General features: G+C 43.0%; 3 protein-coding genes across 7 annotated transcripts; 1 reads left to right on the top strand and 2 right to left on the bottom strand.

Annotated features, from left to right (window-relative positions):
- Positions 1-88: 88 nt before the first annotated feature.
- On the bottom strand, positions 89-2,192 carry rhno1 (RAD9-HUS1-RAD1 interacting nuclear orphan 1). Its single transcript, XM_030440222.1, has 3 exons — positions 2,032-2,192; positions 1,687-1,875; positions 89-1,484 (listed from the first exon to the last, which is right to left on the bottom strand). The coding sequence occupies exons 2-3, from the start codon at positions 1,849-1,851 to the stop codon at positions 771-773; spliced, it is 879 nt and encodes a 292-aa protein (XP_030296082.1). The 5' UTR covers positions 1,852-1,875; positions 2,032-2,192; the 3' UTR covers positions 89-770.
- Positions 2,193-2,238: 46 nt separating this feature from the next.
- Positions 2,239-10,007, top strand: foxm1 (forkhead box M1). 5 transcript variants are annotated; one of them, XM_030440215.1, is made up of 9 exons: positions 2,239-2,426; positions 3,546-4,025; positions 4,184-4,326; positions 4,741-4,932; positions 5,043-5,171; positions 5,467-5,526; positions 5,943-5,991; positions 6,108-6,277; positions 6,798-10,007. In XM_030440215.1, exons 2-9 carry the CDS (start codon positions 3,590-3,592, stop codon positions 7,617-7,619), a joined length of 2,001 nt encoding a protein of 666 aa, XP_030296075.1. In that variant the 5' UTR covers positions 2,239-2,426; positions 3,546-3,589; the 3' UTR covers positions 7,620-10,007. The 5 variants fall into 5 exon arrangements, with proteins under 5 accessions (XP_030296075.1, XP_030296079.1, XP_030296077.1 ...); XM_030440217.1 differs by lacking the exon at positions 2,239-2,426 and adding an exon at positions 2,427-2,566; XM_030440216.1 differs by lacking the exon at positions 2,239-2,426 and adding an exon at positions 3,048-3,190.
- On the bottom strand, positions 10,008-18,458 carry LOC115595574 (cystine/glutamate transporter). Its single transcript, XM_030440221.1, has 13 exons — positions 18,080-18,458; positions 17,727-17,994; positions 14,853-14,979; positions 14,653-14,768; positions 13,494-13,619; positions 13,285-13,384; positions 12,951-12,995; positions 12,738-12,861; positions 12,546-12,649; positions 12,067-12,163; positions 11,608-11,757; positions 11,335-11,512; positions 10,008-10,950 (listed from the first exon to the last, which is right to left on the bottom strand). The coding sequence occupies exons 2-13, from the start codon at positions 17,953-17,955 to the stop codon at positions 10,886-10,888; spliced, it is 1,461 nt and encodes a 486-aa protein (XP_030296081.1). The 5' UTR covers positions 17,956-17,994; positions 18,080-18,458; the 3' UTR covers positions 10,008-10,885.
- Between the last annotated feature and the right edge of the window lie 239 nt (positions 18,459-18,697).

The raw sequence follows: 18,697 nt of genomic DNA on the forward strand, positions 1-18,697 counted from the left end.
ATAAAGGATTATCTTATTTTATATTCCTGCTATCTCATCACTAATTCTAGGGCTGAGAGAAGTCATGATAAACAGTAAAGTATATGCATTTAGTTGGACACCGATTCCATATATTTTATATAACACATTTGAAAGACAAAAACATATACAGCATTGCTCACAATCACCAGCAGCAGCAAACCTCAAGATTACACATCACTGACAAAATCATATTGCGTTAACTCTAAATTGGGGCATGTGATATCAACTACAGTCTAAAGGGCCACAATCTTTGTTCATCAGTCTTCCATTAACAATGCTGAAGCACAAGCAGACACAACAGGTGTGATGCACGAGTATAAGGACTGATTCTGATTTGCAACATAATCTGTAACAGCACAGTATAACTGGGATCTGTCTAAACAATATCCTCCCTCCTGGAAAAAGCTTGCACCTTGGATATTGCAGTAATTATTGCAAATTAGATTTTTTCGTCATTTGATTTGATTTACCATAATAACTACCTGGGCTGTGCAGAGGGAATGGGTGGCAGCGTTATTTCATAATGTGGTTGTTCTTATCATTATGAGGTTCAATCAAAGTAAAAAAAAAAAAAAAATGTTAAAAAAGCAGTCTGCGAAGTGAGATTTCATAAGCACTTAACAATTTTGCAGCTCTGTGCATAAAAATAGTCCATGGATTGAATTTTGGTCACAGAAAGGGGTTCCAGTGAATAATCCATCCACCTCGTCTCTGATAACGTCAAGTCTAATCTTCACCAGCTGTCTACATCAGCTGCGAGTTAACACATCTGAATCAGAGAGGTGGCCCCTCTCTTTGTACAACAACATCAAACCCCTCCTCCTCCTCCATGTCACCTTCAGCCCATAATCCCTCTCTGGTGTGTCGGCCACCAAAATGTCAGGCGGCTGATTGCATGGGGGTGTGCATGACTGAGGCAGCAGCAAGTGTAGGGCGGCAGAGGGGGGACCACTTCTCCCTTCTTGTATTACTTTTGGAGTGTCCACATCAGGTGGTGGAGGAACACTGCTGAACTCATTGGAGGCAGGTGTTGAAGCACCATCTACTGCTGGGACTGCGCAGCTCTCCGTCACTTGAGCAGATGGAGTTTCAGGGCGGTCCAAACATCTGCTTGAGGATGCAGCGCCATCAGAAAACCTCTCCACATTTCTTTTTCTGATTGAGGCTGTCTGTCTCTTTGGGGTCACACTCGACACTGTCCTTATATTTTGGCGCGATCCCCTTGTTTGGTTTCCTGCGTCAGACGCAACAGCACACTCGGTGGCTTTCTTTGCGTGTGTACTCTTTGGTTTCTGAGACTGGCCTCTTGACCTCGTCTGAAACGTTAATGAGGGGAATCTGCACACACTGCCTTTCCTGGACAGCTGGCTGACACTGTCGAGGATGCTTGTGGCAGACTGGCATTTTCTCCTCCCTCGCCTCACTGGAGGTATGGGAACTGAACTGTCAAACTGTGGGCTCACCTGAAAAAAAAAATAAAGCAGAGAAGTCAAACAGCTGGATAAATCTGGAGTCACATATAACAAGTACTAGGACTGTACAAGGCTGTTAGCTGCACAAGGTCGGATTTATTCAACATATTCAGTGACACAGTCTTGACCTTAAGAGTGGGATCTGTTCTTGAATGGCAATGTTTACAGCGTTCGGAATGAATGAACAGCTTACCCAAGAGTTAAGAGCTGAGCTGTTGTGCTCTGCTGTCTCTGTGAAGAAATCTCTTGGGTTGAGTGCTGCTCGGACTTCAGGCACATTTTGGAGTCTGGCTCCACACAAAGACCGCTCCAGGAACAGCAGGGGAGGCTTGTCTGTCTTCGTAGCTTTACGGGGCATTTAATATGAATCATTCCTGAAGACCTGGTGGAAAGAAAACATCACAAAATCGATATAAATGTGTTTTAATTGGAGTTTTACTGTTCCTTGACTGAGCTCGTTTGGGGTTCACACTCCCTTTCGCAACTGTTTATATTTGAACATTTCCATTCGTATTTACCCGCCAGATATTATACATACCTTAGTGGTACTTCGACAAGTCATAGCCACGTTTATAAACGATTCATACATGTATAAAAAGTTAATTATTCCGCTGTCCGTCGGTGCTAAATAAACTTTTGTTGTTTTTCCGTCTTCTTATTACCGGTTTCGTCGGCCGTCGTCTCTGATTGGACAACGTGATCTTTTATCGCGTTCCTATTGGCGTACCTTTATACCACGTGATCAAAGTGACAGAGGCAGCACCCACAGCGCCAAAATTCAAAAACGTTTCTGGAATCAACCTGACGGCATGTAAATAGAAGACTATCAAAGACATCCTGGATCAGTTGGTTTAACAATATGAACAGAGTCTTTCAGCTATTAGCAGGAGCCAAGACAAGCGGAATCGCCTGAAACGTGGCAGTAATATGAAGGTTAGGCTTTATCCGGCTTTATCCGTTGCAATACGGTAGTTAGTGAGCTAGCTAACGTTAGCTGTTTCGTTACTATTAGCCACCTAGCTAACTGAGTTTAGCTTCCAAACACAGAGGGCTGACACTGACGTTAGTTGAGAGTAAGTTGTGGCTTGTGCAATGGTTAATCTGTATTTCCTCAGACATTTCCTCCAAATAACTGTTATCCGAATGCATTTCTTTGTGTGTGTCAAACGGCTCGAACACTGAACTGTATTTGAAAAATATGGCATTGTGAGGGTTTCGTGATTTTTCTTCAAATATATCTCGGTAAAGAAATCATTTCAAATGTTTTATAAATATTTACATATAAGTCTTTAATTCGGCATACCTTAAAACACTGAAGCGCTTGTTTTAATACAATTTAAACTGCTTTACGTAGTTGCACCACCTCTTGTTGCCACATTTAGCATTAGCTATTAGCTAGCTAACCAGTAGGTGATAAACGTGCGAATTGACTGTAAAATCTGGACTTCTTTTGAGATGGAGAGCTTTTTAGTTATTTGTCTTCCAGCCGAATTTTTGTGAGAGCACAGGCTAGTTGTTTGCATTTTATTCAAGTGAGTCGGATGTGAATGCATGTGAACTTTGGAGGTTTGCCAGAGAACCAGCGGTAAACGTTACAAAAAATGCGTCGTCAACTGTAGACAACGACTGTTGTTCCAGAGGGCAGGAGTCGCGAGGGAACAACTGACAACTGATATCGGGAAATAGGCTAAATACGGGTAAAAAAGCAAAACGAACACACGGACATCGAGAAGCTAAACTGCATCTTGGAGTCCAACAGCCTTTTCTACCAGTGTTGAGTTTATTCTGACTGGTATTTGACATGAACTGATTCCTTCCTGTCAAATTCAACCGATCAGTTTACGGAGAAACGGTTTGAATCCAGCCTAAGCTAACTGTTGCTAGGTAGTAACTTTTGCATTGCATCAGGAAAACGTTAATCTACCAGTAATTATGGTTGATCATAGTGTTTTGTTAATGATATAGTTGGACAGAAGAAAGTGATGAAAGCTTGATATTTCTTCTATTGTTTGGCAGCCTTTAAAACTATATATTTGTGTTGTTTTTCTACAGAATACCAGTGAACACCAAGGTGTATTTTCAATGATTTGAAGACCATGAGACGGAGCCCAAGGAGACCCCTGATCCTCAGAAGGAAGCTGCCTTTTCAGCAAAATGATCCGCCAGCAGCTGGATCGAAGAGCCAGCCTGTTACACCAGGCTGCAAAGAACCTCCAAAGCCAGCTGCCAGTCAGTCATTTCTCAATGGGATCCACATTCTGGATCACCCTTCCATGTCTGACACACAGGTGGTCGTCATTCCCAAAACAGCGGACCTTCAAAGTGTTATTGGGGCCCTCACCGCCAAAGGCAAAGAGAGTGGGGTCCAGGGACCAAACAAGTTCATCCTTCTCAGCGGGAGTGGAGGCACTGATGGTGGATCTTTTTGTCAGCCTGCTGCTGCAGGGGATGACATCTCTACAGCTGGTCAGCCAGTAAAAGCAGAAACTATGCACTCTCCGGATGCTAAAGCTCTCACGGGGATTAAAACATGTATGGAAATAGTTTTTTTCTTTCTTTTTTTTTTTCAATAAGATGTGATTTCAAGTTTAACAGTGTTAAGTCTAAGCTCCTCAAGAGCACTGATTCAGTTACCTATATCTAATTCTTCCTTTGTCTAAGCAATAATGTTTTTTGCTTCTGTTTATCAGTAAATAAGGATCTAGATTGTGGCCCTTTAGATGACAGCCTCACCAACATCCAGTGGCTGGGCAAAATGAGCACATGTGCCTTGGAATCAGATCCTGCCAAGCAGACGACCGAAAAAGAGAACCAAGAATCACAGACTTTTCAGGTCAGCTGCTCTTTCCTGTGACCTCAGTATGATGATGTAAACACATATGCACATGTGAAGGAAAACAGTGATATCAGGCATGTACCCAAAACAAAATCCCTTAACTGCTCTGCCTTAACTGCTGATGATCGCCACTGGGATTGCAGAAAACTGTTGTGCTGCTAGATTTGTAATGATTAGATGATACTCCACACGTTCCCTAACAGAGAAAAAGTATTTCTACCCACTCATGTAAGAAAGCTAACATTATCATACTGCAAAGTGGAAGTTATATTTTAAAGTGTCCATTAAGATTTTGTAGAAATCTCTGTATTGACCACGGCATGTTTAAACTGATCGGGTTAATCTAAAAATAATCCTGTTTAATACATCCATTCAAGCCTCTCATTTCTTTTTCCACCTTTTCTTGCACAGGCACAGAATCCACAAATGGATGCAGAAGCTGTTCAGCAGCCCCAGTCAGAGAGACCACCGTACTCCTACATGGCCATGATCCAGTTTGCCATCAACAGCAGGAAGAACAGGAGGATGACGCTGAAAGAGATTTACACGTGGATCGAGGACCACTTCCCTTACTTTAGAGAGGTGGCAAAACCAGGATGGAAGGTACTGTAGAATACATAAATTGATAAAAATGACACGTAACAAATTAAAGCATTCATATATCAATACTGAGACATACATTCAAGATATTTTGTTCTCATTTCTCATTGCAGAATTCCATCCGCCATAACCTCTCTTTGCACGACATGTTCCTTCGTGAGGCGTCGCCAGATGGTAAAGTTTCTTTCTGGACGATCCGGCCTGAGGCCAACCGGTGCCTCACTCTTGATCAGGTGTACAAGGTGAGCTCACTGACTTCTTATTGCCAACACCCTTTTCGCAATCTACCAACTTTATAATGCAGAAAGGCCATAAAATTGAATAGATTTGTTGTATTACATTACTCTAAATCATGGTGTTGTCACATGATGAGTGCTGATTTGTGGGATGTACAAGACAAATATTTGAGGGGAAAACCCTAATGCTGTTATCTTTTCTGAAGTAACCATGTTCCTCGTATGTATGTATGTATGTATGTATGGAGTTTTGTTTTCCAATCTTCATTTCTTCCCTTTCATTCCACGTCTTTCTCTACAGCCTGGTTGTGACCCAATGACTGCTCCTGTTCTGGTGCCAATGCTTTTACATTCCAACCAAGTAAGATGGATTTGCCCTTCCTCTTCTCATTTGTCTAGGGACACTCTTCAGAACGGAAAAGGGACAGAAAGTCAGAAAATCATCGCTTTCACAGGCCCCCTTTTTTATCACCAGACCCTTTTATCCAGCGAGTGCAGCTGCTGCTGGAGGACTAAAGTCTAGGGAAAGCTTTTCTTTGTTGCAGGAGGCGATGATATGAGCTGCAGGGAGACTGCAGTCACACTCAAGGACTAGTCTTCTTTGATACCACTTGCTTTGTTCTGCAATGAATGTAAAACACATTCCCTCCTGCATAATGTGTTAGAAGAGGTCTCACTCTGACTTCTAGCTTGGAGAGAACACAGTTGTTACTAAAGTGTAGTCAGGAATAAGAGAGGAAAGTAAATGTTAATTAAATAATTGTTTATTTTCCACAGCAACAAAAGAGGGTGCATCCTGATCCAAGAAAGACACCAACCGGCTCCGGTGAGTTAACACGAGCAGAAGGTTTTTGAAAGAGTTCAATCTTTGATTGTTTCTGGTCTGAAAATGACTCATTAAGATGCTCCGCTCTGAGTTGTTGTTGTCTTCTCTTCGCTCAGAGAGAAGGATGAAACCTCTCCTCCCACGAACAGAGTCGTACTTGGTTCCGATCCAGCTCCCCGTCGCCTCCTCCGTCTACCTGCCGTCCTCGTCGGCCCAGTTTACCTCCTGCGCTCCACAGAAACCGAACACGTCGCGGGGGGCCAAGAGAGTGCGAATAGCTCCTAAGGTAAAGACATTGTCGTGCCAAATTATTTATTTATTTTGCCTTGTACGGCTTTATTGACAGGACAGCTTCAGAGGTGACAGGAAACAGGATGAAAGATTGGGAGTGACGCGCAGCAAAGGGCCCCGAGCTGGGACTCGAACCATCAAACACAGTTGAATTTGTTCCTCGAGATTTGACATATTACATTTTTTACCATCAAGGCACGTGGGATGAGGTTCGGCGAGAAATATTGCTCAGGATTGGCTAGATTTTGCCTTGCCAATATTATATAACAGAGATTGAGCTGACAAAATAAACCAAGTGACAAGATAACCTACATTGATTGCTGCAGGTATAAAGGGATTCTGTGAAATGTATCTTTCACACTTGCATTTAATGATGATAAAGGGTGTGAGAGTCTGGAAGTTTTTGGTTTGGAAACCTTCAAACTGCTTGAAAAGTGCTTGAATCCTACTTTTAAGCTGTTCAAACCCTGCAGTTACTGGTGGGTTTTTAAAGCACGTGGTTGTATGTCTCACAGGTGACCCAGAGTGACGTCCCAACAGTGGTGATGTATCCTCAGAAGAGTCCAAACGTCAAGACGGAGATGAAGGAGGAGCCGGCTCGTGTTCCAATTAAATGCCCAACTCCTAAATCCCTTCCGCAGAGACAAGCCAGCAGCTCTCGACGTAAACAGCGCCTGGTTCACTCCACGCACGAGGAGCCCGTGCTCCTCTGCCCTGATAACACTTTCTTTGACTCTGGCGTCGCCTCCGATGTGTCAACTTTCCAGGACATGCGAGACACGGAGCTGGACGACCATAAGCAGGAGCAACACAGCCCCGACCGGGAGTTCTCCTTCAAGACTCCCATAAAAGGCAGCAGCCACCTCACCTCCTCCACGCCCAGCAAGCCCCCAACCAATGTCTTTCCCGAGCTGTGGAAAGTGACGCCTGTGGGCAAAGGGAGCCACGACCCTCTGGACTTCAGCCCCATTCGCACACCAGGTGGTCCTGCCGTCACACCTCGGCACGACTACACCACCTTCAGCTTCAACAGCACTCCCTTTAAAGACTGGCCTCTGTTCAGCTCCCCCAGGGAGCTGCTCACTTCCGCCCCCTCCAGGGCGGTCGGACCATCAGACTCTCCCATGGATAACTTCAGGAGCAGCTGCTCCAGAGAGCTGCTTCAGGCGGGAGGCGCCACGCCGGCTAACCGCTCGATCACAGAGGGCCTGGTGCTAGACACGATGAATGACAGCCTGAGCAAGATACTGGTGGACATTAGCTTCTCTGGTCTGGATGACGAGGACTTGGGCACAGCTAACATTAGCTGGTCTGAGTTCATCCCTCAGTTTAAGTAGCCTGATGGCCAAAAGTTGTTGTTTTTTTTCACATGGACTTGTCACCTGGTTTCATTAACACTATAGTTGGGAAACCCCAGGCAGAAACAGCAAAGCAGATGCAAATGTAGGAAAAGTTAGCAAAACTTTAAAGGGGTAATATGCAAGAATATCTCGTTGAAAACGTTAAAAGGTTCAACTGAAATAATCAACAGAATGCAAATAAATAGCAGTTTTGACATTATTAGGTCTACGTATTGTGTTAGACAAATTAGCATTCTATACAGCCAGCCCCGAAATGTCCTGGTCCCAAACTCCCGTACTCGCAGTGTAAACAATAATACTCCCAGTCCAGATCCAGCTAGCTGCACAGCTAATGGAGCTAACTATCTAATGGCAGTTACAATTAGCAGTTACCCTGTAGCCAAAAGGAGGTACAGACAATGTTTCACAGAGAATATAAAGCATACTCAATATAATATATATGATATATAATGAATATCATTAACACTGGATATAATTTGGTTTTGCCAATCAGAAATCAAACCCACAACTGTTTCGTTTATGGATTAAAGGTAGAATCCATAAAGTTTTATAGATTTCTATACCAAAGTAAAGCGGTGCTTTTAATGTGATTGAATTAATGAGTTTCAGCTTTCCCACCAGCTGCTGTGGTCATTCATCTGAACCCTTTTTATAGCTTTAATGATCGAGTAAGTGCCAGAATGTTTTATTTGAAGCTCATTGGCTTTCTTTTGCGTCTGCTTTGCTCTCCTCTGGATGTTTCTGGCCACCTCGGGGATTGAAATTGAAGAGAGAAAAAATGTAATGAGACGGGGACACTTTAATTTTCGTTACCATGTCAAACTCGCAGGCTGCTCACTTTTTTTTTTTTTCTTGCCACCTCTGGCTTACTTTTTCATGAGGGCCAACTGCCTCTTTTATCTTTTTTCTTTCTATCCATGTGGAAACTTTACACGCGATCCTGTTTTATTTCAACATTTATCCTTCCTCTCATATCCGTCTGTACTCTCGAAGGAATTGCTAGAGAAGTGAAATGTGTCTAAGTGTATATGTAAGTTGATTTGCACATATTAATATATAATTTAGCTTTTACATGTGAACTTGGAAAGACCGTATATTGCCTGATGAGCCAGTGAGACGCTTCTGTGCCTCCTGGAGTTGTCTAGTACTCGTTTAGATTGTGATGCAGGATATTTAGCAATAAACAATGGCAAAGTAATACAAATAGCACTAACAGCGGTAAGATTGTCTCCGTAGATTAATCGTAGAATTGTCTTCACCTTCTGTCGTTTCGTAATTGTTCTTCCGTATGCCAGTATCAGCACTTTGTACCTGCATAGAGGGACATTCTGCATGCAGTGACGCCTCATGTCAACACCATATCTTTGGGAACAAAATGTCATGTTTTGTGTCAGACTAGAACAAGTTGTGTTAGTTTTCAATAAAGATGCAGATTACCTTTGTATTTTTCTGTTCAGCACGAATAGAACATAGAGGGAATAGTGTTTAGTTCCAAGCAGAGCAGTTTTTTTCCAGCGCCATCTTTAGAGGATAGAATGGGACGTGTGCCTGTTTCTGTGTTGAAAATGCCACAATAATGTACGGCTTTAAAAATTCCTTCAGGTCTGTGAGCATGGGTGTTTTCTGTGCGAGTTGATCTGTGCACAGCTGAGTGACGTGCAGGCGTGAAATGTTTTCTAAAGTTGGTGTATTTTCTACGACTGTACAATAAATCTGTTGGTGTTGGTGCCTCATGCAACAGGAGGGGCTTTTTATTTAGTGGTGTAGTTGACTGTAAATACGTTTTGATTTGCCCTGTAGTTCACATTTAAAGGGAATCTCTGCCAATTTTACACTTTTAAGTGTGCTTAAGGGTCTTGGGGATGTGAAAAAAGTGGTCTAAAGCCTTTTGTGGCTCCAGAGGAAGCTGCATGTAATCTGATAAATTGCCTCCAGTGATGTCACTGAGTGGCCAAGTTGCATTGTGGGTAATGTAGGCGCCAGGTTTTGTAAAGGAAGAAAAATGTGTGGTATCTCTCGCTTTGGATTCTGATCACTCGTTTTTAACTGTCCATAATAAGTCATGGGCGTGCTGTCCTCGACCAGTGGGCTGTTTTTTCCCCAAAACTTGGTGCATACATTACCCACAATGCAACGTAGTCGCCTTGAGGGCAATTTATCAGATTACATGCATCCTCCTCAGGTGCTAGAAAAGGCTTTATGTTCATTTTTTTCATATACGCACTAGTAAACACACTGTTATATGTGAATAGGTGGAGCTACCCTTTAATCAGTGGAGACAGTTTGTACAACACCAGCTTCAGTGCTTGAGTGTTGAAACCCTGTTGCCTTTATTTATATTTGAATAAAAGTGGAAACATTTTATTGATTGTCTGACTCAGAAATGTGTTTATTGGCTCTTACAGAACTCAGTAAAAAAAAACAAAAAAAACAAGAGAACTTCTGATGTGAATACAAATCACTGCAACAGAGAGCGGTGCCTCTTCCTCCAGTGGCCACAGTGGTTAAAAACTGACACTGGTGCAACATAAGCAACTAACCCTACTCTCTTTAAAAGTTTTCAAGTAGAAATCTACAACAGAAGTCACATGTTAATACCCAAATTGTTTCTCAGCGTAGCATCTTAGTATCAGAATGGAAACTTGGAACACAAAGGAGTGAAGGTGTCGTGTAGAATACGGCCAGAATTTGAATGGAGTTCACCACAACACCAGGGACAGTATATCTCCAATGTCGACGACGACTGCTGCCCTTTGCTAGCTTTCCTCGGCTCTCACTAGCTACTGTTAGTTAATTAGCTCATGGCTCGGTTAGCTGTGGAGCCAGTGGTTCTAAACTGTGTCTCACAGGGGGGGAAGTCGCCAAGGGCAACCGGGCTCAGCTCGACTGGATTTGGCAGCCTGAGACGGAGCACTGCTGGACGCCAAACTGGGACTGAACACAGCCTGAGAGACAGACTGAGGACAGTTTGACGACAGGGGATACAGTACGGATGTGATTTACAGCAGTTCTGACCAGGACTATGACTTCAGGAACGCTAGAGGCGACTGATAACTTCAGAAAAACAGTGCATGTTCGTCTCTGACATATTGGCAACACCACTGTCCCTTCACATTCTGTTAAACTAAAACTCTGGCCATATTCTACAAACTGCTCCTTTAATCCCTAATGAAATAAGGCTCTAGGACTTGTTAAGTTTGGTATCCAGGAGGTCCGTCAGTAGAAAGCAGTCTTTGGGGTCCTCAGTATGTCTGGACTTCCTGTTGAGCCACTTCTAAGAGGATCTGCAGCTGCGTGCTGATGTAGTCTGGGGATATGGAAGAGAGTCAGAGTTATGAAAGTTGAGAAGGCTTTTCATTCCTGACAAAGTTGCAATTAAAAATCCAGAGTGAGGTTTAGCAAGCCACCGGCTGACTGAGCCAATTCAAAGTTGAAAACAATTGTAAGCTCTGGACCAGCAGAGTCTCTGTCTTGGATTGGATATGGTCTACTGTGTCTATTTCCTTCTCTGTGTTACAACCAACATTGTCCAAGCCACTCATTTCTCTATTTCACGGATTAGATTTGTTCTATTTTTATATTGGAAATGGAACAATATCTGTTTTAACGTGTTGTATATTGGAAATGGAACAATATCTGTTCCCAACCAAAATGGATATACTCAATTATGAGCTGTTTTGGTGCAACTTACTGAAGATTTCCCTCCATTTATGGGGCAAGCGGTAGCGGTAGACGGTCAGATAGTAAACAGGAACCCCGGTCAGTGTGAGAATAAAGCTCCTCCCTGTGTTCCAGGGGTCCGAGTACAGAGACAGGCCCACGATGAAGAAGCAAACCACCGTGAAAGTGACGGCGATGACCACGGGCACCTTCGGGTTGTCAGAAAGAAAAGAGCAAAGTCAGATAAAATCTTGGTCAGTTTTAGTGCACAGTGAAAAAATTTAAATGGCAAGGACGTGCTAACCTTGAAAGGCCTCGGGTGGAGGGGGAAGCGATATCGGTGGATGAGCATCCCCAAGGTTGCCAAGGCGATGAAGAACCATCGAGCGAAGGAGGCAAAGTTGATGAGCTGGTAGATCTCTCCGGTGAGTATCATCACCACCACCAAGGGGTACTGGAGACAGACAATACAGCTATGATGACATATTCATGCGGTGATGTAGTGACGAGTAAAGCACCCTTTACATGTACAGTTCATCATTTTCCATCATTCATTGTTTTTCTTGCCAACATGAGCCCAACTAGATGGCTTTGCTGATTGGTGGGACATGGTGGATGAGGAGCTTGTTGAAAAAAAACAGAGCCATTTCAAAACTGAGGAAGAAAAATTTGCAATTTAGATGTTGGATTGTGATTGAAATTAATTAGATTGTGATAATATTTTCCAGCCAGATGTCCCACCCCATATCAGAAAGTACTTTACCAGTAACAGCACAGCAGGCAGAGGTGTTTGTCTGCGGACGTGAATCATGGAAAAGATGGGAGGCCAGTGACCCTCCCTGGCTCCCACGAACAGCATCCTGCAACACAATCAGTAAGACATACAATCAGTCAGGGCGCTAGTCGTCATTCTTGGCTGATTTAAATGTACGATTTGCTGCCGTTACAGAGCTCTCGAGTGACATTTGCAAAGTAGAGAGCCCGACCTTCTGGAGGAATAAACACCCAGAGTAACATCAGATTCTGCCCTGATCTCCACAATCTTTGACTCTCTCCTTGCAAAAGGCGACTAAACAAAATAACCTTGATTAAACTTGTAGTTTTCTCTGGGTTGTAGAACCCAACAAAATATACAGCAAAGAAATAGTTGTTTTTATTCATTTTTATCAAAAAATTCCTGCACATTCTCTTTCTAAAGCACAAACATGAGTGACAGGTATAATATATCAGTGCCCAGATTACCTGGGTACAGCAAAGAAGCCACCATTCAGCGCACCGAGGCAGGATAGAGCCACAAGAATCGGAATCAAAGACGCCACTCCCTGGAGAGCACGATTTGCAAACGTCTGCGGAGACGCAGGATTACAGCAACATTTAGACATACCGTCATACAATCTATTTGCAAAAAGTGTCTAAAATGCAGGGAAGACTGACCACAGCCACGGCCTCAGACCTCAGCAGCTCAGCGGGGGTCATCATGGTGTAATAGGCCACATTCACAAGCACATAAAAGATTGTCACTGTCACCATGGAGCAGATTATTGCCAGAGGGATGGTTCTGACAAGACAGGATGCACACAGTGAGGGAGGAAAGTGTTTTCAAAGCAACGTGGCTTGACTGCAGAGCAGATGTCAAATGTAAAATACCTGTTTGGGTTTATGACCTCTTCTGTGACAAAGTTCAGATAAAACCTAAAGAAAACATGAAAAGACAATCAGGAGTTTTGAGTTAGCTACAGGGGACAGGGCTGGGTGCAGAGCCAGAACTCCTGGAGGAATAAACACCTGAAGTATCATCAGATTCTGCTCTTGTCCAGAAATGTTAAAGACTTGAGCTCAGGGATTATTTAGTAACTCTTGGGATTAACTTGACTGCAGCAGCAATCTGCATAGGCGACCGACTTTATCCGGTGTTACGTTCGGGGAATGCCGGAGGGGAGCTTCTAAGCCAGTGTTCATACTGCAATAAATGCTTGCTTACCATCCGCCGTAGGCATACAGGCCGTTGTAGAAGGCCAGCGGCAACCTATCCAATGTTAATGAGGCGACCTCAAATCCATTCTGGAAATTCTCTGTTTTTCCTGGAATGAAGAAAAGTGCAGAGAGACAGAGGGAGTCGCTGAGCGTTATCAATGAAGGCAAAGAACAGCTGGAATTTGTCTTCAGGGGGTAACACTCACACCCTCCCACCTTGAGCCAGGGCGATGACACCGGGGATGATGATGAGGACCAGAGCGAACATCTTAATGAAGGTGAGGGTGACCTGAGTGCGAGAGGCCGTGCTCACACTCCAGCAGTTGATCGCCACGACGAACGCTACACAGAAAAGAAAAGTTTAGAAATCATTGTCTCGCACTACATGGACGCATAAAGTGCCATCACACTCAAGGCGGGAACCTCAAATGATGGGATAATGTTATTTGATTGTTCCAGGTTTCAAGTCACATAAATCAGAATCAGAATCAGAATCAGAAATCCCTTAATGTCCCGCAGACGGGGAAATTTGTTTGTCACAGCAGCGACAGAATATTACAAGAACAGAAACAATAGCAAAAATAAGCAATACAATTAAAAAGGGAAGAAATAGAATAGACATATATACATATTTACATGATATAGTGCAAAATTAACAGCAGTTTTTTGTTTTGTTTTGTTGTTGTTTTTTATACCAAGATTTTAAATACAGATAATAAATATGGAATAAATATGGGTGTTAAGGAAATTGACCAGATAGTGCAAAAACAGAAGTGACCTGAGTGCAAGCGTAAGCATTCAACCACTTCCTAGCTAACATTACCATTTGATTACATCCACTGTGTTTCACTTCTCGGTTTAAATAAACTTGTCCAAGATGTACGCCTCTCTTTTCATATCGTGTAAAACTATCAAACTATAATGTTAGCTAGGAAGTGTTAACATTAGCCGGTGTGTTCCTGCCTTAAATAGGAGCTAAAGGGTTATCAAATATGTTGTTTTACCTTAAAGCAAATCCAATAGGACATATTGATATTTTAGAATTTATTTACCTCTTTCCAAACTCGAAACATGTATCAAACGGTGATGTTAGCTAGGAAGTGGTTGAAAGCTAACATTAGCTGTTGTCCAACAAAAGCAAACAGGTAATAATAATAAGTTGTTTTACCCTAAATATGGCCCGATATCCCTTCAGGTTTCATTAAGCACTGCTTTTTAAGTCGGTGATTAATCAGGAAGTGGTGTAATGATGAGAATCTGCCAGATTCCCTAAGTTCATGGGACAATTGAGCTCTCCACCCTAAACCTGCTGTCAGAGGAAAATGGCCACAATTATGTCATATTGGATAGAACGAGGGGACATAAAACCACTCACTCACTCCGAGGATGCTGACCAGTTTGATAAGCACTGTGGGAGCAGCACACGGCGCAAAGAACGACTCCACCACATATCGGCCGAAAGCCAGCGACACATAGGAAGCAACAGATGGCCTGGAAATGGAAAGTATGCTTGTTATGTGGCGTGATTTGGGTTAAAGTCAGGACAAACTGGACAAAATGAAAAAAATGACAAACCTGATGAATAAGAATTCAACCCAGAGGCGTAAGAAGGCAGGCAGTGGCCCCAGTGTCTCCAGTAGATAAGTGTAGTGGCCCCCTGATTTTGAAAAACTGGTGCCCAGTTCAGCATAGCACAGGGCCCCTTAAGGAACAGGGAGCAGACCAGGGAAAAACAAGAGATGTGACATTAAATAATCATAATTGTTCTAATTACATATTTGATTATGCTGGCTACGTTGTTCTTTGGATGGTATCGTCAGGCTGTCGGTTGGTCGGTACCACAGAAGTTGAGAAAGACTGGATCGTCGTGAAATTTGGAATCTTAATAACTTTGTTGACTGCCATGAGGTCAAAGTTTTGATTTGTCCAACAGACCAAATCACCGCGACGTCACGCTCACGACAGTCACATAGTAGACAACTCGTGGTTGATTTGCACTGCACGTATGAAATTGCCAAACTTGTCACTTTGGCTGTGACTGTAGCGTTTATTTATTTATTTATTTATGTTGTTTATTTCGGGCATGTCAATTCATAAACATCACATTTCATCATTGTTCAAATAATACAATACACATGGCCGAAAGGGAAAAGCGGGAGAAGCCAAAGCTTATCAAGTCCCGCCCCCATTACCCACAGGATAAAATCTTCATCCTGATCTTTTCTTGTCATTTGCATTTTACATTTTCTTTTCTCTTTTTTTTTTTTTTTTTTTTTCAACTTCTTTTGTTATGACCTTTGACAAAACATATTACAGCAGTAGCATACAGAGCTGAATTCAAGCTCTAGACAGTACATACAGATTACATGTGTGTCTACTGTTGTGTGCCGATTTACAGGGCTAGTTGAGTTCTTCACAGCTCAGAAGAACTTCTGATAACTCACAGTAGTGTCACAGTGTTCGTACCCAAGTTATTATTGATACACATTATAACAACATCCTGCTATGTACAACTGGCATTGGCCTTGGACCATACAATTTTCTCAGGTTCAACTTATTGTTTGGGTACAAATGGTATTTGTTATGCTCACATGCCGTCTCAACACAGTGTCTGCACAGTGTCTGTTGATTCGTGCCTCTGACCTTTATCAACCCTCCTGTATTGATCTGTACTGATCAACGATTGAATGTACATACTTTTTACAAGATTATATCCATCCAGGAAAAAATCTGTGCCTTTGTCTTCATTAATCCATGTTTCCGACACTGCAATGATGGTGAAAGGGGTTTTGAAGTGATTTAGGTGTTCCTTGATGTGGCCGAAGTTGGTATATAGACTCCTGCTGTTAAAGTGAATTAGAGACAGTTTCCTGTCCATCTCAGCGCTGTCTCTGTATTGAACTTCAGTATATTACTTGCAATTCCCAGTCATGTTGAAACAGAAGTGATTATCCGGGTCAATTCCTTCGTTCGGGTCAGATAAGGTATGATTCACATGTTGATTTGTAATGAACTCCACACTTCCTAGCTCAGCAATCCTTTCAGATATTCCCATCATACTTTCAGTCCGTGTAAGAACCGTTGAACTTTGCTGTGCTGTAGTTATGGAGTGTTCGTGAGCCATACCTTAGTTATTGTATTTCTCCAACTCATCCTTGCTCCTGATCTGGATTATTTTGACTTCTTCAGCTGATGCTCCATTTGTTTTGATGTAGATTCTGCAGTTAGCCGTCCAGGTGTGTTGTATCTTACCATCCTTTTTCAGTTGGCGAGCTGTTCTGGCGATGTCTGCATTCTTTCTGGTGAGATTCTCATTGATGTAGACATTCGAGCCTTTGAGCTTCTTGCCCTGCTTCAGCAGTGCAGTCTTGTATTTTCTGTTGATGAATTTCAGGATGACAGCTCGAGTTGCTGACTCTTTCCTTCGAGGTAAGAGGTAACATACTTCCACGTTGCCGAAATTCACCTTGATGCCTTTACCATTCAGGAACTCAGACACCTGCTTCTCCACAGATTTAATCTCAGATTCACCAGGCTCATGGGCTGAATTCCCAGCTGCAACCGCCGCTGCGTAGGTTGGAGGCTTGATTATGAGGCCAGTCACAATCACATCATTGAGCTTTCCCTGTTGATCCAGCTCCTCCATCAGCTGGTCTTTTTTCTCATTCTCCTGCCGGAGTTGTTTAATTTCAGCCATTGCCTTGTTGAGAGGTTCTATCTGTTTCTTCATCTCTCTCAACTCCGCCATCAGATCTTTCCCAAGTTCATCGGTCACAATCCGATGTTGTTTCTTCAATTCCATCAGGCTTTCATTCAATTGATCCCACTTAAGGTCTGACTTAGGAGGCATTGTCTCACTTTTCCCTGTTCAAAGATATTTAAGCTCAACACGTTGGTCCAACGGATGTGTTGGTCTGTTTTTGTTTTCCATCATGTTAGCATGCCGTTGTTAGCATTCGGCACAAACCTAAAGGCTCACAGAGTCGCTTGCTGCAGGCTGTGTATCTCGTGGGCAACTTTAAGCGATAGGGTCAAGTTTAATATTGAATGAGGCTTGTTTGTATGGGGTCTTACACATTATTTATAATTATACACATTTCGGTGATTAAATATAAAAATTTGCAGTCTAAAAAAATATATGTATTTACTGAAAAAAAAATGAGTTGTTAAATGCACTTCCATCCAGAAATAGATTTTAAAAGACAAATTATCACTAAATGCGATGATCATAAAAATATTCTACCACTGTTTCTCTTTTATTCAATATTATTTTTAAGCCATCTATATAAATATACCATCAATGTGTGAGCAGCATATAGGGACTAAAAATGTATTTCCATTTTAAAAATGTGCTAAATGCTTCAAATCAAAAAAGCTTCATACTCTACCGTACACTCTTCAAAACCAATATAGTAATCTAGTAAATAACTACTTAAAAAACAGTCTTACCAAACAGAGAGAGGATCCCACACAGCCCCCAGACCACCAGAGAGAGCCCCACGCTGCCACTGTTCATCAGGACTCCCTTGGGCGCGATGAAGATCCCGCTGCCCACCACTGTGCCGATGATGAAGGACACGGCGGGCAGCAGGCCAATCTCTCTCCGGAGATGCACCACCTCTCCCCCTGCCGTCTCCTTCTTGCCATCCACCTCTGTCTTCACCTGCGCCCCGTCCATTTCTCTGCGGTCTGATGACTCCACTGGGCCCCCCTTAAACTGACCACACAGTTTCTTTAACTCTGCTCATTTAAAGCTTTTCATCTAGATTGCACGTCAGCCCTGCAAAGCTTGAGCTTCTTACCTATTTTGTGGCTCCAAAAAAGCAGCAGTATCCTTTCCCCTGCTCCCACTGTCGCTGTTCCCAAATCAGACGATCAACAGTCGTCTGTCTGCCTCCTGTTAGTCCTTCTGTTTACACATTTGCAGCAGTTGTACAAGTAGTGTCGTCGCAGTAGTAGTGCATGTGCATATATCTGTAGTCAGAGGAGACAACACCCGCCACAACATGGCAAAACTTCTCCCCCCCCCAAACTTGTCCTGCATGTTTTCCTTCCCTCATTGGCTCTCACCCCACCCGCCCCAGCCTGAGCCGAGGGGAACAAAGCCAGCTCTCTTCCAAGCTTTAGTAAGTAATTACCGCAGTTTAAATGCGCGAGACTTTTCATGCATTGTGCATGTGCTCTTATGTGTGTGTACAGCTTGACAGGGGCCTGGTGGTCTCCGGGGAAAGAAGGGGGGTCAGGCTGTTGTAGAGGCAGCTGCTCGGGCCGCAGGAGGGCTTCTTTCAACAACAGCACTCGTTTTTTGTCTTGTCCACTCCAAAGCAAAATTAGTCTGTTTGCCAAATTCCTTCATTTCAGTAATGGTTTCCCCCGGCTCACACACACAAACATAGCTTTGCCCGAACCTGAAATTATTG

The sequence above is a fragment of the Sparus aurata genome, chromosome 14 (assembly GCF_900880675.1).
Source record: "Sparus aurata chromosome 14, fSpaAur1.1, whole genome shotgun sequence".
In the NCBI taxonomy this organism is placed as follows: Eukaryota; Metazoa; Chordata; class Actinopteri; order Spariformes; family Sparidae; genus Sparus; species Sparus aurata.